The 24,979-nt window shown below is 45.0% G+C and overlaps 1 protein-coding gene and 1 non-coding gene across 4 annotated transcripts in view; both read left to right on the top strand.

Annotated features, from left to right (window-relative positions):
* cul1b (cullin 1b) overlaps positions 1 to 23,625 on the top strand; it is a 40,659-nt gene extending 17,034 nt beyond the window's left edge. For 2 of the 3 annotated variants that reach the window (XM_088644165.1, XM_088644166.1), the window contains exons 2-22: positions 1,038 to 1,421; positions 8,338 to 8,515; positions 9,083 to 9,250; positions 10,056 to 10,106; positions 10,731 to 10,821; positions 11,173 to 11,336; positions 11,934 to 12,096; positions 13,091 to 13,221; positions 14,882 to 14,989; positions 15,107 to 15,213; positions 16,005 to 16,053; positions 16,341 to 16,472; positions 17,320 to 17,437; positions 18,473 to 18,549; positions 18,932 to 19,063; positions 20,226 to 20,318; positions 20,898 to 20,945; positions 21,538 to 21,620; positions 21,999 to 22,104; positions 22,185 to 22,298; positions 22,893 to 23,625. In XM_088644165.1, coding sequence (XP_088500291.1) covers positions 1,282 to 1,421; positions 8,338 to 8,515; positions 9,083 to 9,250; positions 10,056 to 10,106; positions 10,731 to 10,821; positions 11,173 to 11,336; positions 11,934 to 12,096; positions 13,091 to 13,221; positions 14,882 to 14,989; positions 15,107 to 15,213; positions 16,005 to 16,053; positions 16,341 to 16,472; positions 17,320 to 17,437; positions 18,473 to 18,549; positions 18,932 to 19,063; positions 20,226 to 20,318; positions 20,898 to 20,945; positions 21,538 to 21,620; positions 21,999 to 22,104; positions 22,185 to 22,298; positions 22,893 to 22,973 — 2,334 coding nt within the window. In that variant the 5' untranslated portion in view covers positions 1,038 to 1,281 and the 3' untranslated portion in view covers positions 22,974 to 23,625. The remainder of the gene's footprint in view (positions 1 to 1,037; positions 1,422 to 8,337; positions 8,516 to 9,082; positions 9,251 to 10,055; positions 10,107 to 10,730; positions 10,822 to 11,172; positions 11,337 to 11,933; positions 12,097 to 13,090; positions 13,222 to 14,881; positions 14,990 to 15,106; positions 15,214 to 16,004; positions 16,054 to 16,340; positions 16,473 to 17,319; positions 17,438 to 18,472; positions 18,550 to 18,931; positions 19,064 to 20,225; positions 20,319 to 20,897; positions 20,946 to 21,537; positions 21,621 to 21,998; positions 22,105 to 22,184; positions 22,299 to 22,892) is intronic. The other variant, XM_088644167.1, reaches the window with a different exon arrangement.
* A 1,073-nt stretch (positions 23,626 to 24,698) lies between these two features.
* trnal-aag (transfer RNA leucine (anticodon AAG)) lies at positions 24,699 to 24,774 on the top strand. The gene has a single exon. It is a non-coding gene; the product is annotated as a tRNA-Leu (tRNA).
* The last annotated feature ends 205 nt before the right edge of the window (positions 24,775 to 24,979 follow it).

Below are 24,979 nucleotides of genomic sequence, written 5' to 3'. Positions count from 1 at the left end.
AGTGACCGTTCGAGAACTGTATAAAATCCACTGTGGTTTTGTTGAAATATTTTCTGTAAGGATTCACAGACAGACACTTCTGCCGAAGGTTCTTAGGGTTTCAGCTAAATAACACTATTAAGTAGTTTGAGCGTTTTTGTAGTGCAACTGCCATGTGAAGTGTTTTAGACACTGCTTGGTGATGTTGGCAGCCTTCTGCCTTTACTGCGTGGCAAAGTTGTTTAAGGAGCATCGACTTCTGTCTCATTGCTGTTTTCACACACCATAGGAATAGACGCACACGAGGCCATCGGGCCCCTCTCGCCTGTTGGGTAGTTAGGATCGTTTCCCTGTCCCCACTACCACTTGTGTCAAGAAGCGCCTCCTGTTCACAGTTTTAAATGTTCACAGTTAATTGAACTTTGAGGTTTTGAGTTTTGAATTCCCGTATCGGGTCCCCACATACTCTTCTTCCAGCCTAGTCTTGAAGAATAAAAAGGTTCCGTTCCTTCCACCTACAAGGTCGTACCTACACCTTAAACCCTGGAACTCTTCTCCTGGACTGATTCCAGAGCAGAGGCATTTTTTTCCCCCTAACGTGGTGGCCACAGTTGTCCACAGTATGCTACATGAGGCCTTACCAGTGTACAGTACAGTTTTAACGCAATGTCCCTTGATTTATATTTAGTGCTGTAAAGAAGTGGAGAAGTGCTTTACTGACAGCAGTGCTTTAACTTAAGGACACTAAGCATTTTAGCACATCAGGTGGGGAGCTGCGTCAGCATGCGTAGGCTGCAAAGGAACAAGTAATAGGTTTATTCCATGCTGAAAAAAAGAAGAAAGAGAACACAACGTTTCGGCCGTGGAGCCTTCTTCAGGTGTGAGCACACACCCTCACACCTGAAGAAGGCTCCACGGCCGAAACATTGTTTTCTTTCTTCTTTTTTTCAGCATGGAATAAACCTATTTTAGCACATCATCAAGGAGCAGAACAGCACGGAAAGCTAGCAGAGTCCGAAGTATAATTTGTGTTTTTGTTTTCCTCTTGTTTCTTGCAGGTCCTCTGGTGACGTGGGCTCTTAACACTTGTTTCGCGGGGCAACTGCTGGAGCCGCCACACGTGTTTTGGAGGAAAAGGACGGGATTTTTTTAAATACTTTTTTTTTGGGGGGGGGGTTGACGTGGTTGTTTCTTCAGCGCTGCACCTCATGGGGGAGTAGCTTTTAATTGTCTCGTTTAAAAGGAAGGAATATTTAAAACCGGTCGCAAAGAAAGAAAAAAAACGACGGGAAGGGACAGACGATGTCGTCGAACAGAAGTCAGAACCCGCATGGGCTGAAACAGATTGGGCTGGACCAGATCTGGGATGATCTTCGAGCGGGAATACAGCAGGTCTATACCAGACAGAGCATGGCCAAGTCTCGATACATGGAACTCTACACGTATCCTACCCTGTGCTGGGGGGCTGTGCAGAGCCCTGGCTATGAGGATCACTGCACAGCAGGGGAGTCTGGAGGAAGAGCTGTGGGTCACTGGAGTTGGGTTAGAATTGGATCTGCAGATTGGATACGGATCACTCTCTTGAGGTCCCGGCTTCCTTTTTCTAGGAGTGGAAAAATTAAGTTCTTTAAGCTTTCTTGCGTATTTTTTTTCCCCCCCCGATGAGATCGATTTTGGACTACTCAAGTAAGATTCATTAAAAAATAGCCTGTCCGCGACCGGTGATGGGGGAGAGTACAGAGGCTAGGACGCCTCTCTCCCTTTTCGAGTGTATCTGCTGGGTGCAGAGGCGGATATACCTTGGTCAGGTGTTAGGTGATGAGGTGTGTGATGTGCAGAGAGTTGTCCAAACCCACCCATGTCCCACTGAGTTCAGGTAAAGGAACTGCTCTGAGATTTTTTTTCCACCCTCTTCTGCAAACTGGTTAAGATGATAATGTTTCAGTTCTTTTTCTCTCCGTTATGTCTGCTTTAGGAAAGTGTTGTCATACAACTGGGAGATGTTGGGAAACAAGCCACAGCCACACAAGATGTTTCTTTGTAGCATAAGCAAAGATCACATAATATACTGGGAAGGCATATAAGAAGTATTCATTGTGTTTGGAATATATACAGTAGCTAATTGTGTGTTTGTGGTGTTTGTGATGATTATCTAGTTTTTTTAACTTCACGTGGTGAATCTTTGATTTTAAGAAAGTAAATTTGCACTGCCAGGCTGTAAAAGTCATTGGTCTTTAAACTGACTTCTTAGTAAGGTGGTATAATTAAGTATATTGTACGTTTTCCTTGTGACTTCTCAGAATTTTTCACACTGTGTTTTTGAACTGTCAAGCAAATTATAGCATTAACCACGGACACAAACTTGCAGTGCAACCCTCCAAACAAAATCTATCATCATAAAAGCTTAAACGTTTTGTAAAAGCTTTAAGCATTAAGCTGTTTGTCTGGGTTAAAAGAAGCAAAGATGCTGAGTGTCAGTTTAGAAATCCTTAAAGATGCTGGGTCCGTTTTGGATACAAGGTATTTTTGGATAAATTGAATTGCATGTATGTAATGCAATTTCTAGGAGGGGACCTACTTCATTCAGGGCTGAAGTATGGTACTCACCTGGGTGACAAGTGACAGGTATTCAGCACCAGCAGCCTCTCTGCACAGCAGATGAGGTGAAAAACGGACCTGAGAATCATGCAATATAGTGCAAAATGAAGCATGACTGCTGCTGATGTCAGCACATCTCGCCGCCACATCTGATACTGAATACCCGAAAGTCATTCTCTCGTAACAGAGTGAGCCTGTGCTGTTGGTGCTGTATTTGTGCAAATCTCAGCTTCCTCATTGAGTGAATTTTGTAGGTTTTTTGTGCCTCTTCGTGATTGCTACCGTATGTCGTAACTTGCAGTTCACAACGCTGTTGTGCTGCACCTGCTTCCGCAGTGTGTCGAGGTCGGGATGGTGAGTTCACGACCGGAGCAGCAGCACGCTGCAGGGTTTCCCTTTCCAGTGGCTATACGGGAAAGTGAAATTCCTTGCAGCCCGTGCTGGGAGGATTGGAAGAACCTGCTGAGCGAAAGAGAGCTTCGCTGTCGTCCTGCTTTCTGTTCCCGGTCTGTTGCTTTATGGATTTGCCATGAGCATGAGACTGGCAGACAGATGTTAGGGGTGAAGTAAGCACATGGATTTTTAGATGCCTGAATTTTGTTAGGCGCTACATAGACTTGTATACGAGGCGTGCAACAGTCTCGCGGTCAGCTTTCTGGGTCTGTACTGCTGCTCATCTTACTGACCTGAACAAAAAGGGCTCATGGCCAAGCACTGCAGCATACTTTTAGGTACGAGAAGTTTCTAACTTACCGTTTAGAAACCTCATCTGCCTTTGCATCTAGTTGACTTATTGAATTTTCGGTGTTAAGCCGTTGTACTGTGCTATTCGGGCAGAATCCTTCGTCTGTGGGAGTGACTTTGCAAAAACACAAATTGCAAGAGTTGTGATAGGGGAGATTGGCTCTGTGTGAGGATTGCATAACAATGGGATTTAGAAGTCCGGTTTAATGGCGGGCGAACGCATATCCACGACGTACCAAATAATGTGCCGAGTAAAACAGTGGGGAAACAAAATCGCACCCGATCAGGAATCGCCATCCCCTCTCTGAATATCGGCAAAGAATCGAGAGGAAGAAAGTCCCGACCGGACTGATTAACTTTACACATAGGATCGTGGCCACTGGTGATGTGCAGGACAGTAGGTCCCCCTGCAGGTGCTGAGCACTGGGATACCTGCAGCTCCCAAGAAAAAGCTGCACTGTTCTGCTTCCCAGCCCGAGACCTGGAAATAAATGAAATCACCCTGCCTGCTATACTAAAGCCATGAGCTACGCATGGTGCAGTGCACTAGACACGGTCAGCTGCCAGGTTGTTCTCTGAATTGCTGCAGGAGTGTGTGAGGGAGGACACCCCTGGAAAGTTCTGGTCGTGGTAGGCCGATGACGGTGGTGGGCAAAGTCTTGTTTGCGCGCGGGGTGCATCTCGTTTTGGTGTTGAACCTTTTGCAAAAACGGTTTAGGATCGTTAGAGCTTGCCTAGTAGTGCAGGGCTGTTACAGGCTCAGCAGGATGAAAACAACAAGCAGGTGGAGTCTGGCTGCCTTCAGAGCTATTTGTGATACCATGCACACTGCTGAGAAAAATGTCTGTTCTCCTAAGTGGATCCAAAACTTAATCTTCAGAAGAGTCTTATTAGAAGATGACAGTATTCTGATTAAACATATAATACAAACATAAGATATATCTAGATCATTTTAATTAATAGAATGATCCAACGGTAAATTTCCTCCAATGAAAAAGCATGTGAGTGCTTGGGTTCAGTAACTGGTGGCAAATCATCAATCTAGAGAGTGTTCTTCCAGTAGTCTTGTGGATCGTCCAGAAGCTCTTTGGTGAACCCGAGACATGTGGCAGTGTTCTTTTTAGAGAGTAGTGTCTATTCTTGAGTGAAGATCATTCGTATTCTGTCTTTTCCTGATGGTTGAGGCATGAACACAGGCCAGACGTTAGCTGCAGTGAGACCCATCAGGTCCTAATCCTTAGATGTTACTCTGTGGTTTTCCGGAATGATTTTTCACTTTGCTCTTGTGGAGATCTTAGCAGGACGATCCGTCTGGAGTAGAGACGCTGAAGTTTTTAGACTGTCAAGACAGTGGCTGGATGGAGCCCCACATTTTCAGAAATGGTGTTGTAATCCTCTTCATACTGTTGAGCATTAACCACATTCTGAGGTGCTCTGAAATCATCAAGAGATATCCGTTTACCTGTGTGCTGAAGGCCTAACTCACAATGTTTCTGACTATTAGAACTTTGCTGCCCAAACGGAGTCCTTTTACCTGATTGATTAATCGCCTTATTCTAATTACCCCTTAATTTTGCTAAGTAAACTAGGGGTTTGCTTGTTCCACGTACATTTTGTTCTACTTCATACACCTATTGCATCTAAAAAAATGTTGAACTGGTAAATATACAAAACTTTTTAATGGTACTGTTTATATTCATCAGTGGTACCATAGCAAGAAATTGTGATTCCCAGAACTATATTGGGGATTCAGAGAGTTAAATTGAAACACTCACCTGTACACATTTCCTATGCACTCAGAATTTGGACAGAATTTGGTACATCAAGCACGGTGCAGATTGAAAGAGACTAACATCTGCATTTTGCACAATGACAAAGCACACGTGCTTTGGAACTATAAATACAATGTGCAATCAACGCAAATAATCTTTTCACCGATGAACGGGGATCCATGAAGGACACAGGAACCTGAACAGCACTTTGTCTTGCAGATCTGCTCCCGGGAATCAGTCTGCTGTCCCCAGTGAGGCATTCAGTCAGCAGCTTTCACTGCTCAGTGCCTGGATCATAGACTCTGCCCTGCTCGCTGTTCATCTCTGTTCTTCATGTCGCAGTCGCCCCTGGCCAATGTGTCATACGCTCATGTGCTTGCTAACTCTTCCTGAGTAGGCCCATTGCTGTGTTCCTGCTTCACTACCAAACGGTCTGGGTGCCAGGTGAATCACCTGGGGCAGAGAACAGCTGTGTGGTGTCTGGGGGGGTAGCAGGGCAGAGAACAGTTGTGTCTGGGGGGGTAGCAGGTGGATGTCAGTGACTTGGCACTGGCTAGTAATCATGCATGTATTTTTAAATCAGAGCCCCTATTATTGTCTGCAGGAAATGCTGAACATGATTGGGTCGTATTTGCAACTGTTCCAGTCATGGACTGGGGTCTTGAGTAGTAAAACGGTAATGTCTGAACTTATACAATACTAAGATTATCCCTGTCAAATACAACAGTGGGGAAAAAACATTCATTTGCTTCTGATTTTGTGGTGATTTGTTGCTTTAACATAATTTGATATTGCATTCTAAATTATACCAATGTGTTGCCCCATTGAAAAGTAAGTTTAGCTCTTCCAAATTGATCTGTCATCAGAAAGGTGTTTATTACAGGTAAAGTTGAAGCATCTAGACAGTAGTTCAATAAAAAAAGCTAAGACCAGACTTAGACTGTGTGCTCCAAAGGAACAAGTAATAGGTTTATTCCATGCTGAAAAGAGAAGAAAGAAAGCACAACGTTTCGGCGGTGTGAGCTGAAGTGCTGTGTGCTCTGCCTTTAGTGTGGATTTCTAAGTGTTAAAAAAGGACATTCGCCTTTGTGGAAGCACAAATGGTTATGCAGACATAATAAAATGGTTATTTAGCTTAACTACCGGCATCACAAGGTGGTGTAAACCTTATCTAAAGGCTGTGTAAGAAGTAGCACAGCTCTCATGTCAAGGTCCTCAACGCTGAGGGGTGTTTTAGGCTGCAGGTTCTACACTTGGTCCCCAGACTAGGCAGAAGTGAGATCTGTAGTGTGGGGATGTGTAGGAGAGTCAGCATTTGGAGGCAGTTTGTTTTCTTTTGAAAGATATATATATATAATAAAATAGTCTCAAGAAGCATAAGAGTTTTGCTAATTGAGTTAATTAGAAATCTACAAAATGACTATGCCGTTGAAGATCGTGTGTCCTGAACATACGGTGTATGTGTGTAATGACGTACATTAAAAAGGAAAGCACAAACTTGAATGCAGCAGACATTTGCCTAGAAGGCCAGCTTTGGCCTTCGGTTGCTGTTGTCGGAAATGTTGTCCCCAGGCTCACAGCAGGCAGGGAAGCGGTTGAGAAGTCTGCCTCGAGTCTGGATTTTCTTCTCTTCCAGAACCCTAAAAGGGCTTGCCTCGCCCCCTGCCCTCAGTGACTCGGGGCTTCGGTCCCTGTGGACGTTTTCTTCTCCCTCTCTCCTTTGAGAACAGCACCTTTCTTCATGACTTCACGACTTCATGACTCAGGCCTTCGTCCGTTCGTGTCCGCTCTCTGCTGGCTCTCGTCAGCGCTGCCTACGGCTCTGGTCCTCGCTTGGCGTTCCCGGCAGGAGCTGGGGGGTCTGCATGCCTGCTCGCGCATCTCGTGCCGAGCTCTTGCGATCTTGCTCTCCCTCGAATGCAAACGCGGCGTTTCAGTTCACACTTCTTTGACGATGTATCACTGACACTTTTTTTTTTTAAGGATGGGAAAGGCAGACTGACAATACAGGCAAGCTTGAAACTTTCAAAGTTACAGAGCTGATAAGGACAGGTTTTGCCTTTTAAAAAATGCTTGACGTTCCCAAATTTTCTACTTTCTCCTGTTTTCTTAGCTTTGTGGGAAATGGTTGTTCTGAATAGAAGCAAAGAAACACACACACACCTTCAGAGCGACTCGGGTGTCAGGTGTCAGACCGGCTGCATCTAGCAGCACGACAACAGAAAATGTTTCCTTGTTAAAAGGAAGCTTGAGTGCTTGTGCGTGCTTCTGAAAGAGCCACTGTCCAGCTGTTTTTAAGTGTTGCCACCAGGAGCCTGCATTATGAGTAGAATTCTGCTCAGCCTGAGGTGAAAGTTAACCCGTATAAAATTCATAGGAATTACTTCACAGGTTGTTTTATTTGAGCCGTCCATCCTGTTTTTGTAACATGGCTTTCTTCTTTTCAGCTTGTGTGTTGGGGTTTCCCTTGTTTTGTTCAAGTCTGAAATCGTTTTTTTTTTTAAATAAGGGTAGGTGTACTGCTTTTGTAATTTCTCAGCAAGGGAAGTGCTTAAAAGGTTACTAAAATTAACATTTAGAAGCAGGCAGTTACTGGCTCACTTTTATCTTCTTGTTAATGTAAGAAAAATCGAATGTTGTTTTTTTACTGACTGGACAAGAGATCTTTTTTTAAGGGCTATAGTCTACAGCGCAAAACTCCTTATCAGCACGGAAGTAAAAATGTAGCACAAAATCATGTCCATGTCAAATCGCAGCATTCCTGTGTGTCTGCTTTTGTCTCATCTTAACCTTCGCTGAGCTGAAAGGTGGGAGACCTTCTGCAGTGTGAAACGGGTGCTGAAGGAATGAGGAACCGCAGTGTCGCGTGTCAGAGACCGGATCGGCTGCTCGCAGCGTTGCTGTGGAGTTTCAGGCGTGGATCATTGTGTTGGCTGAACACAGTCACAGACTGACAGCAGGCACACACCTGTAGTGCAGCCATAGTTGTTTTGTAATAACTTCGTTCAAGTAGGGAGCTGCGTCAGCGTGCGTAGGCTGCAAAGGAACAAGTAAGGGTTTATTCCCTGATGAAAAGAGAAGAAAGGCTTTGGAAATATTAAAAAGGTTGCAGTTCCCCTTTAAGACAATGTCCTTCTGTTGACCGAATGTCATTGCACAGTGTGCTTTGACGTCCAGGTCCTTGTGTGTGTTACATATAGCGCTGCATCGTGAGCACATGTTCATGCCTTAACGTGCCCTTCAGACATGTCTACAACTACTGTACCAGTGTGCATCAGTCAAACCAGGCCAGAGGTGCTGGGGTTCCCCCTTCCCGGCCTTCCAAGAAGGCACAGACCCCCGGAGGGGCTCAGTTTGTGGGACTGGAGCTCTACAAGAGACTGAAGGAATTCCTGAAGAACTACCTGACAAACCTGCTCAAGGTATCTGCTCCAGGTCCACCTCGCTGCCCGTCTGTCTTACCTCTCCAGCGCAGCGAGCTGACCTGTTCCTCGGGGTGTGTTTATCTGCCGTGGGAAGAGAACATTTGAAGGTGGAAACGGAATAAAATGAAACTGGGGCTAGAAGGAGAGCTGAAGCTGTAATCACCTTGGCTCTTTCCTTTCATTCTGGTGCGTTCTGGTAGAAGTCATCTTTGGTTTTCCGAGGTCTGAGTCACTGCTGTGGCCTCCCAGTAATGGTGCTCTCACTTTGCTCAGCAGCCTCACAGGAAACTCTCATTTTCTTCTGTTTTTTTTTTTTGTTCGTAAAGATTTTATATTCCAGCTAAGTGCAGTATTTGTTTCTAGCCCCAGGAAGAGATGGGGACTGAGTGAAATGTCTTCAGCTGTGTGCAGGAGAGCTTGAGTGGTGAGAGCAGGTACGCAGCGATGGCGCTGCGCTTCGTTCCTGTTCCTCCTTGGCTTTCTGCAGTGCAGCGTTGGCACAGGCGAGCCTGTTGCAGGCCGCTCCTGACTCTGAACTTGCCGTGCCTTGTCTCCCTGCCCCAGGACGGGGAAGACCTGATGGACGAGAGCGTTCTCAAGTTCTACACGCAGCAGTGGGAGGACTACAGGTTCTCCAGCAAAGTATTGAACGGTATCTGCGCCTACCTCAACCGACACTGGGTCCGCCGCGAATGTGACGAGGGACGCAAGGGAATCTACGAAATCTACTCGGTGAGGATCTGCTCGTTTCCCCCACGCGGCCCCGGGGGTCCGGCTCCCGCCGCTGCTCGGAGGCCGTCAGTGGGGCCGCCCTGTTATCAGGAGGATTTTGTTATTGTTGTTGTTGCAACATAACCTGCTACTGAATTTCACGCACTGGTCTTGAGGTCGTGTACGGTTTCATCTCCAATAGGAAAAAAACGATAATCGTTCGAACTCTTTTGCTCCGTCAAACCTGTTTTATCTCCTTCCACACTCCAGGCTTCGCTGCTGGGATAGATGGGTAGGGAAATGTAGTGGTAAACGATTTGTGCCCACATACCTTAGTGAGGTCTCCAGGTCAGGTAAAAAGACAGCGTTTAGGGAATCTCGGTGAGGGAATAAAAAGAAAGCACCTGCTAGACTTTTGGCCTATCCTGTATAAATCGGTGATGTTGAAAAATGAGGGATTAGGCTTCTTATTTTTCCTTATGCATGGGGGCATCAGAGAACCCTGACTTCTGCATGCTCCTTCTTAATGGATGTGCGACAAGAGTTTTATTGTGAAATACATTTAATTACAATCTAGTCCTGTTTTTTTTTTAAATTCCTCAAGTAACATTCCACTTGATTCATTGAAGCCCTTAGCATAAAACGGCATTTTTATTGTAAGTGAAAATGAAATGACTTGGACTAGGAAAGGGCTGTGGAAGATTATTGTTAAACTGTCTGAAAGGGGTGGGTAGTTGAATTGCACAGTCGGTTTGCTTCCACAGTTCTTTTCCTGTATCCAAGCCACACTTGCACAGAAGCAGAATAAGCTGTTTTTCTTTTCCAGCTCGCCTTGGTGACATGGAGAGAATGCTTATTTAGACCTTTAAATAAACAAGTAAGTCCGCTTGTTTTGAGGATTTTCCTCACCTTTGTCTTAACCAGTGGTAAAGCTTTTGGTGTAACACTGACTAGATGCAGCAGACCAAGTGAGTAAAGTTTTATTAAAGAATGAATCAGTCCATGACGTCTTTCAGCTTCTGCTGGACAAAGGCATGATCTGTTGTGCCTCTACATGCTTCAAGCGCCATGCATGAAGATCATAAACATTTGGTTTTTGATGCAGTCGTGTCTTGGAAAAATAAAATTAGGAAGCTGAATCCTCTTGGGAATTCCGGTTTTTGAAATGGGCGAAATTGAACAGTTGAGGTACAGTGGGGTATCTTGTTATAAACTGAGCAGCTGATGTTTGGGCCCATGGAGGCTGATTGTTGTTGTAATATTGGAAAAATACCGATTTTAATCACATTTGCACAGGCAAATCACTTCATATTCATTGCAGTGCTTTCCCATTATATTTAATTTTGAAGCTCTTTTTAAATTCTTTCATTAGGTGTATCTACTTATTGTACAATTATGCATTGAAATTCTGACAAACGCAATGTGCTGCATGCACAGCCTGTTGAGGTCTGCTCCTTGAGATGACTCATGCACGTGCTGCCCAACCTGTTTTCTTCTGCAGGTGACGAATGCAGTATTGAAGCTGATTGAAAAGGAAAGGAATGGGGAGACCATCAACACAAGGCTGATCAGTGGAGTAGTCCAGTCCTATGGTAAATGTTCTAGTGCATTTTGTTTTTGTTTTTTGTATGATGTTCGAGTCTGGAAAGGCAAGAAACTAAGATCACTCTGCTCCTTTATTTCCGGAGACTGCGTCCATTGCGTTTGATGCTGACAAAATCCCAGCTGCCTTGGAGATAATTCCTCACCCTCATTGCCAACATTTATCTAGCAGCAAATATTGAGAAAGTCTGATACAGGTGCATCACAATACCTTCCATCAAAGCTTTGTGAGCTGAGCGCTGATTGAGCCAGGCTTTTATTTTTTGAATTTTATTTTGCATAAGCGATGCTGGTATCTGGCTTTTCCAAAGTCCTGCTGATGTTTTTGTCTTCCCTTACAGTTGAACTTGGGTTGAATGAAGATGATGCCTTTGCAAAGGGACCTACATTATCTGTGTACAAAGAATACTTTGAGACTCAGTTCCTAGCAGATACCGAGCGGTTTTATACCAGGGAAAGCACAGAGTTCTTGCAACAAAATCCTGTTACGGAGTACATGAAAAAGGTGAGCCCTTGAATCAGAATGTGTGGACACGTGACTGGGAACAAGGCTGCTCTTCTCTGAACAGGCACATCAGCATAAAAATACAACCAATTCTGAAATTACCAGTCACTCCTTCTGTATAAAAATATTTTTAAGAAATGAATGTTTAAGGCTTTTCCTAATTTCCTTTTCTGCACTCCTGATGCTAGTAAAAGCACCTTTCATATCTTTAGCTCTGTAAATGTATGGAATGGCAAGTTTCTCCCCACATTGCGGGGAAAATAAGTGAAGCAAGTATAATTTAAGAGCAGATGTTGCCCCCCACTCCATTTGCAAGCTCAGTTGTCTGTTGGCGAGACTCGGATTTTAGGGATAAAGGCAGCTTGAGCTGTTGGCGTTCAGCCCCTTTCCGTGGAGCTGTCTCCCCACACATTTGCCTGCGGAGGAGAGCACGCCGCGTCTGCGGGGCTCGCGGGGATACGGAACGAGCCATGGGGGTTAAAGACGATAGCCCGGTTTCTTTCAAGAAACGGCTACTAGCTGCCAGCGGGCCGGCCCCCTGTCGTCCGTGACCCTGCTGGAGCCCCTCGAGTGTCCTCCGTGCTTGTCCCCCCGCAGGCCGAGGCCCGCTTGCTGGAGGAGCAGAGGCGAGTGCAGGTCTACCTGCACGAGAGCACGCAGGACGAGCTGGCGCGCAAGTGTGAGCAGGTCCTCATCGAGAAGCACCTGGAGATCTTCCACACCGAGTTCCAGAACCTGCTGGACGCCGACAAGAACGAAGGTGGGCTGGAGACAGACTCTTCACCCCCATTGCACGGCCTTGGCCCCCGTCTCTCTCTTCTCCCTCCGACCTTAATGGCTCGTTTGGGGGCGAGGGGGGGGGTCAGGTTGTTCAGGCCTTCTACGCCTGGCCATGGAAATCAGCACTTTGTCATTCCATTTTCTGAAGAGGAACATATTTAGGGAAGATGCATATGTAAGAGGCCGGGTTTACTGAATGCAGTGTGGCGCTGAATATCAAGGTCAAAAAGTTGCCTGTAGGACTCGACAGATATCTGCTTTGATCTATAATCCATCTTAGCTGAGGATGATTGACCTAGCATCACACATAAGCCCTTAAACCTGTGGTTTGGCTAAAAAAGAGGTTCTTTGTGGTTTTGTTACTCACACGCTGGTGTAGCGGAGTTCATAAATCTCAGATGACCGCAATGAAAACCAGTGTAGCCCTATTGGTGATGATGCAGCACTGACTGAGGGGGTTTATGTCATTTGAAATGGTAGTAACTGTCAGTGTCCATCTCCTCAAGAAGTTGGATTTGGTTTTACTTTTAATTTTTTCTTTTTTTCTCAGCACACAGAGACAGTAGACAAAAAGCAGCAATGAACTAAGACGCAACAGTTAACGTAACAGTGTCATTGACTTAACGTTTTAGGTGCAGCATTGCAACTTTAATCGGATTGATTTGGTAAAAGGTCTTGCTGTGTAAAACAGCTGGAAATGTAATTCTTCATCCCAGGCTAATTAGTAACAGTAACCTCAGTATTTTGTTTTGCACCTTTTTTCTACTTTTTTATCTTCTATCTCATATTAACAGATGGCTTATTGCCATGTTATTGTTTTTATTGTTATTGTTTTTATTTTTATTTAATACTCATTGAATTGATAAAACACAAGTGCCTTCAGTTACAGGGGAGTTTGCTCTGGTTAAATTAATCAGGAAATCCGTGAATATCCGGAGCAGCAGTCTCAGTGTTGCTGCTTGCTCGCTCCTCAGATTTGGGCCGGATGTACAATCTGGTCTCCAGAATCCTGGACGGTCTGGGGGAGTTAAAGAAGCTGCTGGAGACGCACATACACAACCAGGGACTCGCTGCCATTGAGAAGTGTGGAGAAGCCGCCCTCAATGTAAGTACTGCAGTCAGAGTAGCGGTCCGGGGAGGGAGCTGGCTTTTCTGCAGGACCTGCTCGTTTCCGGGGAGAGGAGTGGAAGGCTGGAGGTGTTGATGGGTGGGCGGGTTCCGGGAGATTTTGTTGCCATGTGGGTGTTTTTCCTTGTGGTTTTTGTGAGGCCGTTGTGTGGTGGATTCAACTCTGGAGGCTGGTTGGCAACAGGTTGGCGCCTCTTGGTACAGGTGACCTCGGCCTTCTGTTGTAGTTTGCATAGGGCTAAGACAGATGGGACATTGCTCACCCATCGCGTTCAGTAAGGAGACAAGCCAGGGCAGTTGTGTTTCAGGGTCTTAGAAGATGCTGGGGGCCCTCCGAGTCTGCTTTGGCTGTCAAACCTGGCCCCTGCCACTGCTTGAATTCTGCCCCGCCTGGCCTCTGGCACTGCTTGAGTTCTGCCCCACCTGGGCTGCTTGAATTCTGACACGATTACAGTAGAAGAATTTGCTACCAGTATCCAGGATTGTTGCCCAGCAACACGATTCCTCTGAAACAAAGCTTTAGTCAAGTTTGTTTCATTAATTGTCACTTATCCAGAGCTTCAGAGATATTGGTCGTTTCTTTTCCTCTGTCCAATGCAAAATGTAGCAATGTTATTTTTGTTTATTAATGTTAGACCTAAGTAACTTAACAGTTATTCGTGTTTTGTGTTATTTTTAAAATTCATGATGGAGCCAGTATAGTACATATTTCTCCATTGTTGGAAATTTCAGGTTTAGGGAGTGCATTTGAAATGGGATTTTGTTCCTCAAATACATCTTGGAGCAAGAGAGAGCACATGTGTGGTTGTACTGCAAAAGATACATCAGAGAGTACATGTGAGGGATTCCTGCTGATCTGTCGCAGAAATAGGTGCCAAATATCCTTTCACTTTCTGTTTAAAAAGAAGTACTCTTTAGCATACAACTTGATTTAAAAATGCCCGAGTGCTGTTCCTAATGTGCTAGGAAAGCATGCTTATAAATCCTCAAAGACATTTTGCATAACTGACCAGGACGTTTGTAAAATGTCCTGCTTGTTTTACATAGCATAACCCACACAGCCTGTCTCCACACTGTCCATTCCTTACTTATCTGTCCCTGTCCTGTGTTAAACTGCACTCTGTTGATTGACCCCTGTTAAAGGCATGACTGTTTTCTTCATCACCCTGTGAAAGTGCCTTTGGACTGTCACTCCCTGTGTTTTTTACCGGACATGAATCCGGCAAATAGCCCTGAACTTTCCGAATTGTCTTCCATTGTTTTTGGAGAATCGCATTGATTTGCGCTTTTAAACTTTTGGATCTGTGCGTCACTCACTTCATTGTGCAGACGTTTCTCGGTGTGTGCTCTTTAGAGTTCACTCCAGTGGGGTGGAGTTTAACATTGTGAGCCACTCGGAGGTCAGTGGTGGTTTCACCCCCCTAACTAAGACTTCCAGCACTCGGGCACTGGACACTGTTCAGATGGGTGTGATGATTCCTGCAGTGTTGGTTCATTAACAAAGTCTGTCATTCCGGAAAGGTAACCGTTATTATGTGTTGTTAACGGTTAGCTCACTGTCTGTGGTGGCCATCCTGTGCAGGTGTGTTATTGAGCTGACTGGGACTAACCATCGTGTGCATTTTCAATACCTGCAGGATCCCAAGATGTATGTACAGACTATTTTGGACGTTCACAAGAAGTACAATGCACTAGTAATGTCAGCGTTCAACAATGATGCCGGCTTTGTGGCTGCATTAGACAAGGTATGTTACTAAATGCCTCATGTTACTGCGTTTTCCTCTAAGACTCGGGCTCTTTCCAGATCTTGTATGCGCCGTTTTGTTTTTCCCCGTAATGGACCTTTCCGTCTCCCCCTGCAGGCCTGCGGTCGGTTTATTAATAACAATGCCGTGACCAAGATGGCCCAGTCTTCGAGCAAGTCCCCAGAGCTGCTGGCGCGGTACTGTGACTCCCTGCTGAAGAAAAGGTGCGCCCCTCTGTCCCGGCTGTGCCCCGTGTCTCTGTAGCTCCCGCAGGCGGCACAGCCAGTTCCCAAACCGCCGCCGATGTTTGCTGGGCGGAAGATTGCGGCGCGTTCCGTTCGCCGAAGAAGACGGGTCGGCCGGAAAACGTGTGCAGAAACGCGAGTCGACTCGTTCCGATTTAAAACGAGAGGCAAAAGTTGCGACCCAAACCAGGAAGAGAGAGCGGAACGATTGGACAGCGGGGAGATTGATTTTGAGAGCCGTGCTGCAGCGCGAGTCTGATCATTCCTTGTTGTTGGGAACACCTGGGCTAACAGGTGTTATACGGGTGTGTTATAAAAACTAAAAAAAGAATACCGAAAAGCCTCAATTTTGTATTCATTTTCGAGTTTCCCCCCAACCCTGGTTATCACCAGTGGTCAGACTGTTTCCTTTCCTGATTGTTTACAACACGCTCAGACTGTAAGCAGCACTGCCTGCCTGCGCTGTAGGCTCGTTCCCTGCAGGGGTTTCATGTGTAGATTGACTCCTCTTCAAAGGAAGTTTTCAAAGCAGTGTAGCTGGTAGCATTTTAAGTCTTTGTGAGGTTTTTTTGTGCGCTTGCCTTTCCGAAGCACACGAGTGCGCGGTGCACAAGGTGTGGTGTGCTTCAGGATTGGGTGGGTGCGTCGGCTCTAAATGAGCAAGACCCCCTCATAGCTCTCCTACGCGTCGGCAGAAACATCGAAACGTGACTCGGAGAGGTCTTCTGCTCGACTCGAACTCGTTTGTAATTTGAGTGTTTTTCTTTTAGCTCTAAAAACCCTGAAGAGGCAGAGTTGGAGGACACCTTAAACCAAGTGGTAGGTTTTGTGAAATCTTCACGGCTGCTTCCTGATTTTGCATGTTTTTGTTGTTGCGGACATGAATAAGAAATCTGACCATTCCCCACAAATCCTGACATTAAGAAATGGTGTATGATTTACGTTGCTGTAGGGTTAGAGTATTTTCCAGAGTGACATTTAAACATTTGAAGTTTCTTAAAGATAGCCACACTTAAATTTACTTCCAGTGTCCTGCAAACCTGTTATTATATTGCGCTTTCTGTGGCTCTGAACTTCTTCCTTGTCTTCCTTCCTCCCTTTTGCAGATGGTGGTCTTTAAATACATTGAAGACAAAGATGTGTTTCAAAAATTTTATGCCAAAATGCTAGCAAAGAGATTGGTGCATCAGAACAGTGCCAGTGATGATGCAGAGGCCAGCATGATCTCCAAGCTAAAGGTTTGACCGAGTTTACGCGTTGTCTGCACCGGTTGAATGTTTTTGAGCTGTTCAGACTTGGCTGTCTCAGATGATTGTTTTTTTTTTATTAGAATACAAGCACACAGCAGATGTCTTATTGGTGAACATCTTATGCTTTCTGACTTTCTGACAATTGCCACCTGGTTTATAGACCCGTGGGTAAAGAATGATTGTCAAGACTGTCCCTTGTGATAGCTTGCAGTTCATTCTTGTTTGACTATGCTCAGCAAAAGATGCTGTTTGCCAGTTTTAATTAAAACATTGTACCAAACATGTTAGTAATAAGTGTTAGGTTCTTGGGTTATTCAACTTTTTAAACATACTGCACCTTGAATGCTGGGCAGTATTTTTGGAGATGTTTGACTATAAAAAAACATCCCTGAAGTATTTGGAATCAGAATCCACTTTGTAGATATTAGTGGAAGTCATTGATTATGCTTGGATCTTATTTTAATAATTATGGGCTTCTTTTCTATTAACGACACCGAAGGCTTGCAGTGTCACATTATGATGTCTTAATCTTTGTTGTTAGTAGGTTCTTATGTGATTTTGGGGGTTCAGCAGGGGAAAGGCAATAGTAGAAATGGGACAAGTTTTATCTTACAAATGAAGTTTGTATGAACGAGTTCCAATGATATCTTTTAAACTTGTTTCAGCTCCTTCAAGGGCCCATTGCAGTGGTGTTTTTGTTTGGCTGCTCTTTCCAAACACTAAATCCATATTGATCCTGAGAGCCCATGGGGTGTATTTTGTGTTGGTGCTGCTGCTGCCCTGCCAGCAGTGTTGGTGAGGCCCTGACGTGGACAGTGTGCTCTTCTCCTTTCAGCAAGCATGTGGCTTCGAGTACACCTCCAAACTGCAGCGCATGTTCCAGGACATCGGCGTCAGCAAAGACTTGAACGAGCAGTTTAAAAAGCACCTGTCCAACTCTGAGCCCCTGGACTGTGAGTGTCTCGCTGAAAGACAAAGCTAAGCAGCTCTGATGGCACTGTATTGCCCTTCCTGACACCCTGAAAGAAAAACACCAGGGAGGGTTACATTAAGGGTGTGATATCAGTCACAGATACAGAAGAACTTCAGTTCCAGTTTCTCTTCTTTTGCACCACATTGCAGAGATAATACACTTCGGCAACATTGCAGCAATACTGATGTGGTTATTTTTGAAATAATTTGGATTGCAGCTCTATGGTTGCCGTTAGCTTTTGCTCCTTTAGCTGGCTTCTAGAAATAGTGTAAGAGCAGTTTTATTTGACAGTAGCAGTGCAGAGACTGGATAAGCTTTGACAGTGACTAAAAAAACATTATATGCTCTAGATGTTGTAATGGGAACATCTAAAAGCAGAATATTTAGATTTTATTATAATTGAGATATTAATCTTACTGTTATCCAAAAACTAAAAGCTCTGATATTCTCAAAGTACTCTCATTAAACATTGTCACCATTTTAGGAATTTTCAACAAACTAAAAATCAGGGTGTGTGATTATTTAAACAATTAATTATTTAGTACAATTACTAAGTGGATCATTGCTTTCCTATGTTACAGATAAACAGAAACATGTCTCTTGGCAATCCACAAACATACAAAACTCTTTACATAACTGAAAGTATCAGTTTCCTTACCGAATGAATGACAATTTTGGAAACTGTCCTTACTCATTTTAAACAATTCCATCAGGCTACTTTATTTAAAGAAACAGTAGGTTGCTCATGTATTAGCTAGTAAGTAAGTACTATATTAAAGTGTCAAAGTCTTGTTTACGATACTGTAGCTCTGAGAGAGAACCTGAAAGCTGGTGTTTTCCTGCCCTTTGTCGCCTGCACTGCACTCCTGGGGTACAGTGGGCCCGCTCCCTCCTGGGGTGCAGGGGCCCCGCTCCCTCATGGGGTACAGTGGGCCCGCTCCCTCCTGGGGTACAGTGGCCCTGCTCTAGTGTTGCTCATATTTAACTTGGGCTTTTCTGTCTCTCTGTCTTCCAGTGGATTTCAGCATACAGGTTCTCAGCTCGGGCTCCTGGCCATTCCAGCAGTCCTGCACGTTTGCTTTGCCGTCTGAGGTAATCTGTCCCGATGCACACTCTTCCCAGCTCCTCCTCGTCCGCCCATCCCTGTCTGCCTTGGTTGGTTCTCCGCCCTGGCCACTGTGAGGTGGAGGCCCTGGTCTTTCATGAAGACTTGTGAAGTCATTGGGAACACGCAGCAGCACTGGGGTGGAACAGGGGTTATATTCGCTAGGCAAGGCTGACATCAGTGGCCTGAGACTGTGTACGCAGTTCTTTTATGGAGAACCACAGCAAATGGCAAAGAATGGAAGATGCCACACAGGCATGCATCATGCACGTTATTCTGATGTTTACTGGGAAAAAAGGAACTAATGTGCCAGATGTTTCCGTTTTCTCTCTCCCTCTCTAAACCTGCCTTTATTGTCCCTCTTCACAGCTGGAAAGGAGTTACCAAAGATTCACAGCCTTTTATGCCAGCAGACACAGTGGGCGCAAGCTGACCTGGCTCTACCAGTTATCGAAAGGAGAGCTGGTCACCAACTGCTTTAAGAACAGGTACACCCTGCAGGTGAGTTTCCTCTGGGCTCTCTGTCACAGCTCTGCCTGGACTCCTCTCCTCTCTGCTTCTTGTTCTTGAGCCCGTCGGCAGTGTCTGCCCTGGGCACTGTTGTTTTTGTGTTCATCAGTGACTAATCCTGTTTAACGACTCCCCTTCCCTTGTCTATACCAAAAGAAGATGACTGTTTTTACAATCATTTTTTAATTTCTGCAAATACATAAAACACAGGTCAGAAAATCTGATCTACAGATATTTACAAAATCCTAAATCAGTTCCCAGTAGAAAGGCACTTAGGGTTAACTGAAAGACTTGCTGGATTTGGGGCTCTCCATCGCCAGGATTAGCAATAGTATGGAAGAATTGATGTCCAGATTTTGTTCAGAATATATATATTTTTGTCAGCAGGGTGATACTGCAATGCCTGCTTCAGTTTAGAAGAGTTATCCTGTGGTGAAGACGTGGATATCTGACTGTGCAGATAGCAATATCTGTTCTAGATGACTTAGGTTCACTGCAAGTCATTTTATTAAATGAAGCATTGTTTCTAGCGTGCAGTTACAAATGCTGCTTACAGTAGTGGCAGGTGGTTTCCAGTTTGGCTGGGAAAAGCGATCGGCAGGCAGCAGCAGTGGGAAACAGGTGTTCCAGACAGCTTCACATCCACTGAGCTGTGCGGATCACCTGCCGTGGATTCATTCCAACTGGTGCTGAAGACCATAGACCAGTCTCCCTGAGCATGTTGATCTGCGTGTTTATGTTGAGCGTCTGTATGAAAGGAGCCACTGTGTGTATAAAACATTTTTTTGATTTTTCGTGTCCGTGTTCAGCAAGAGTAGGATTTCTGTTGAGAGAAGAGCACTCAGTGTGCACTCTGGGTTTATAAGTTGTTGGGTTGTGTTTGTCCTAGAAAGAGCTCACAAAGCTGCGCAGCTGAAGACAAATGAGGGGTAACACTTAATTCTTCGCTACCTCCGGGGTGGTACAAAAAATAATTCCGCGGTCCCAGCCCTCTGTGAACGCTCGGGACTTTCAGCCCCGGAGAGCTCCGCAGCAGTGTGCAAAGCCGCGCCACGCGTTGCGTCGTGATGCCGCGATGAGCACAGAGATGTTTGGCGCCTTGGTTTCGTTTTGCCCCAAGGGGTGATGCTGATCTCCCTCCCGCCCGCTGCAGGCGTCCACGTTCCAGATGGCGATCCTCCTGCAGTACAACACGGAAGACATCTACACCGTGCAGCAGCTGACGGACAGCACGCAGATTAAGACAGTAGGTGCCCGCAGGTCCTGGTCGCGGACGCTGGAGGGAGCTCTTCAGTTGTGTTTTTTATGGAGGTTTTGCTAAGTTAACATGCGGTTTGCAACGCGATACTGGAAATTCTTGGATTTTCCAAGCCCTCTTTGTCCATGTCAATACAAGGTCCAGCTGACTATAACTTGTATTTGCTTCATGATTCACAATATTCCCTCTTTCGAGTTTTTGTTTAGTTTCTCTTCCCAGAAGTGTACTAAAGGTAATATGTTCTATAAAAATTGAATGTGTAATATTAAATGAGTAAACATTTCGAAATCTGACATAACTTCTGCACACTCTAATCAAGGTTGGATATGCTGTGGTAATCGTCTACATGTAAGTTACTTGATTATCCGGTGTTCATGTTAATCCATGTTGACCAGTATGGGCTTTTAATAGCATGGGCACAGGGAACATACTGCACTTCGGCTTGAGCTGTTTTGAGAAACAGGATCTCTGAAAGGGACATAATAGTTTGCCACAATTTGTACAACAGGGACTAATGCACATGACTGTGAATGTCACTTTTTAAAAGATTTTTCATTTTTATTCCAGGATGTATTGGTGCAGGTATTACAGATCCTATTAAAATCCAAATTACTGGTAAGTTGTTTTATTTATTTTTTTGTTTTTTTTTAAGGACTGCTTTTTTGACCAGTATTAGAAGCCATTAAAAAGGTTTCTACCGAAGTATAAATAACTTGGACAGTTCTTAACTGTGTCCACTACGTGCCTTCTTGGTGTTTTAATTAAGAGTTCAGTTCATGTGTTTTCAGAATTAGGTGCAGTTTTGTACATTAACATAAAATTTCATCTTCTCAAGGACTAGTTCAATCATCACAACAACCTGCTGACTTGGGTAACACTCAAATTTGCCGATTTCTGTACTAACCAATTCCAAGTCAGATCCAGAGCATCAAACCAAGCTTAACACTGTTAATCCGTATGTTTTTCAAAAAATAAAGAAATAGAATTTTGAATGTTGACTTGGTCAGCAAGCATAATGAATTCCTGTAGTTTCTGTTTCAGTAAACCTGCTACAAAATCATCTATATCCTTGTTCTATTGTATGTGCAAGTCGTGTGAATTCGTGACCACCTGCGGTTCAGAATGTGGCCTCGCTTTGAGAAGTGGTGTAGGAGTTCTTGTTCTCTTGACCCCCCTGATCCTAAGATGCTGGATTCTTGTTTTGTAGGTCTTGGAAGACGAAAACGCAAATGTTGACGAAGTTGAGTTCAAGCCTGATACTTTAATAAAACTTTTTCTCGGATACAAAAAGTAAGTAACTAGTGGTGTTAAGGTACATAGTGAAAAATTAAAGACGGAGCGGTGGAGGTTCTGAAGTCATTAAGAATACATGAATCTAGTGGATCCATAGCGAATAAACGTTTTGCTGGTTTACTTTTGACAGTACTGTTTATACCGATGGTGCACAATACATCAGTGTCAACAAAGACTTAATTGAGAATGATCAAAGATGAATGTTTATTAATGAAAAAAAAGTGAAAAGGAGTGGAGAATAAAATGTGACCTTTGTGTGACACTGGAAAGCACATCGCTGCTGAGACATGGGGTTGGGGGACTTGCTTGGTGCCTGTGTGTCCCTGCTGAGATTCGGAGGGCGCGGTGTTGATGGGCGCTGTGTGATCTCTGCAGTAAGAAGTTGCGAGTCAACATCAATGTGCCAATGAAGACGGAGCAGAAGCAGGAGCAGGAGACCACTCACAAAAACATCGAGGAGGACAGGAAGCTGCTGATCCAGGTAGGCGTCCCCGGCCGCCGGCCGTGCAGGGGCGATGCCACTTGGACCGAACGCTTAACGATGAGCTTTTCCGTCTGCAGGCTGCCATCGTAAGAATCATGAAGATGAGGAAAGTTTTAAAACACCAGCAGCTGCTTGCAGAGGTACTAAACCAGCTGTCCTCTAGGTTTAAACCCCGGGTGCCCGTAATCAAGGTGAGTGAGCGATCGGTCAGTGACGTTTATAAAGGGTTGGCCTTCATTTCGTTTCGGATGCAGCAGAGTACAGCAGACACCTGAGCTGATGTAAAAATGTACTTTATAGAAGTTCAAGTGGGTAGCTGTGTCAGCATGTGTAGGCTGCACTTACACCCGGAAATGGCTCCACGGCCGAAACGTTGTTTCCTTTCTTCCCTTTTCAGCATGGTATAAACCTATTACTTGTTACTTTATAGAAGGTTGTAATAGCTTGTTTTTTTTTTCAGACTGAACCGTGCATTGGTTTGACTTTTTTTTTCCTCCCCAAGGTGTGAAATGTGCAACACAATTTTGAGTCTGTGTAGCAGATATTCCGTATTTAGACATGATTAGATCTGCAGTAGAATATGATTTTCCCTGGGGCTGCTTCAGTGCTTGCTGTTGGAGTCCGTGCTGAGAATGAACACGGGCAGGCTGGGTAGGAGGGCAGGTTAGAGTTGTGGCGTTATCTATTATTAACGTCCTTGTGGAGTGAGTCTTTAAACTGTTGCTCTCTCCTGCCTTTATTTTTTTTGCTCATTTCCACTTTTCTGTTTTTTTTTTCGCCCCCAGAAATGCATCGACATACTGATAGAAAAGGAATATTTAGAACGCGTCGATGGAGAAAAGGATACCTACAGCTACTTGGCTTAAATGTTTTTTTTTTCTCCCTGTTTTAATTTTTTCTTTTTTTTTTTTCGAAGTGTCTGAGTAATAAACTTCATTCCTTTTGACATTCGGCCAGCGTTTAGGAATGTGAGCACAGAGCGGGAAAGAACGGAAGAGAACGCAGTCTGAATCTCCGTTTGCAGCTCGCTGGGGCCACCGAGCCGGATCTCCCTTTAAACTCCGAGACTGGGGAAAGCTGCCAGCCAGTGTCCGAAATTCACACCCGAACTGCTCAGGATCGATCTCTGCATTTTAATGTGTAAATATGGACACAGACCTCTACTCTTACCTAGCGAACTCGACATTACAGACCGGATCCAAAAACCACCTGCGTCAGGGGTTGCATGCTACTGCCTATCTGCATATAAGCAAAAACTAAAACATGAAATTAAACCGCTATGAAAAAGAAAAAATGACTGCTGCTTTTAGTGGCGGTTGCAATTTAAGTTAAATACATTTAAAAATAAAAGTAATTTATGAATGCAATTTTGGCAGCACTTTCAGAGAGCATACTAGAGTGTGGGAATGGGCCCTTAGACCTGTGTGATCTGCATTGTTACCTGCTACAAGAAAACCATTTGTATAGTGGCGTTCATTTTTTAATTGTGTGAAAAATAAAAATTAAAAGTTTCTGTAAGGTTGTTTTCATCTCCATTCTTGTGGATGGCTGGTGGGCTGTTCTTTAAAGGGGATGGGAATCAGTCATTGAACACCGTAAGGGAGCAGTAATTGTCAGAGGTACCCCGGGGGGGTCTTGGCCTGGGTCTTTCCAGAGACGAGCTGTGGAGCTGGGACCTCTTCCCAGATGGAGAAACTGACTGAGAGCAGCCTGGCGGTGAGGTGACTGTGCCCAGCGGCCAGAGGGCGTTCCCTTGATCAGCAGGGCGGCCTCTCTGGGTTTTTTGTCCATTGATTTGCAACAGGCTGTTCAGCAGGTTCAATCACAGCACAACTTCTTCATGAGGAAATCTAGTTCTCAAGCAGCATTCAAAATCGCTAGAATATAGGGTCAGTCATGAAAAACAAAATGACACCTAATTAGTAAAGTATTTGTGCCTATTAAGTGAATGTGACTTTTTCCTTAAATGCTCAGTATACTGTATTAACATGTATCGGTAATGTAATTATTTAAACAGCATAACTTCTTATTTAATTCTGTATGCAAGTGCAAAAGCACTTAAAAGTATAAGCCTCGTTTCGCATTATTGCAGTAGAAATAATATCACGTGGAGTCTCGTCCTTGACGGCTTTGCCCTTCGCTTGCTCTCGGCCGTGTCTGGAGGACGAGGGCTTCAGGTGGAAGAGCGGAAGGGAGGAAACAGCCGAGGTTGGTCGAGAGCCTCTCTTCGCAGTAGGTGCACAGCGGAGCGGGGTCGTGAAGCGGATCGCTTCCCTGCCGCCTGCCCGAGTGCCCGCTGACCCGCACGGGCTGTTCCGCCCGGTTACATGGCTCTGGGGTGGGAGCGCCGGTCAGCTGGTTGCTTCAAGTTTGTAAGATGACTGTTTTAGTTGCTCCATGTTGTTATTTTAATTAACGTCGAGCTCGTGCACAAGTACGTTATCATGCAAAGGAGAGGAGAACCTTCAACCGTAGATGATACAAGCTGTAGTAGAGGGCAAGACGGTACAGGGGTGGACTTGATGAAACGTGAATGTGGCTAATTTGACCCTGCTGTGTGGTATATTAGCTTAAGCTTAATGGGCAGAGCAGGTAGTGTGGCCGAGCGGTCTTAGGCGCTGGATTAAGGCTCCAGTCTTTTCGTGGGTTCGAATCCCACTGCTGTCAGGTGCTTCTGGCGAGACCCCCCCCTTTCAGCTGACTTCAAACGAAAAGGAGGGAACTGCTTTTTTAGCCAGCAGCCATATCACTGCAATTCACAGCTGGCAGCCCACTGAAGCTCAGCAGGTGTGAGCCTGGCCAGTACCTGGATGGGAGACTCCTGGGAAAAACTAAGGTTGCTGCTGGAAGAGGTGTTAGTGGGGCCAGCAGG

This window comes from Lepisosteus platostomus, chromosome 8, assembly GCF_059453375.1.
Source record: "Lepisosteus platostomus isolate fLepPlt1 chromosome 8, fLepPlt1.hap1, whole genome shotgun sequence".
Classification (NCBI taxonomy): domain Eukaryota; kingdom Metazoa; phylum Chordata; class Actinopteri; order Semionotiformes; family Lepisosteidae; genus Lepisosteus; species Lepisosteus platostomus.
Note: the sequence above shows the minus strand (reverse complement) of the source record. Positions and strands in the feature narration are given on the sequence as shown.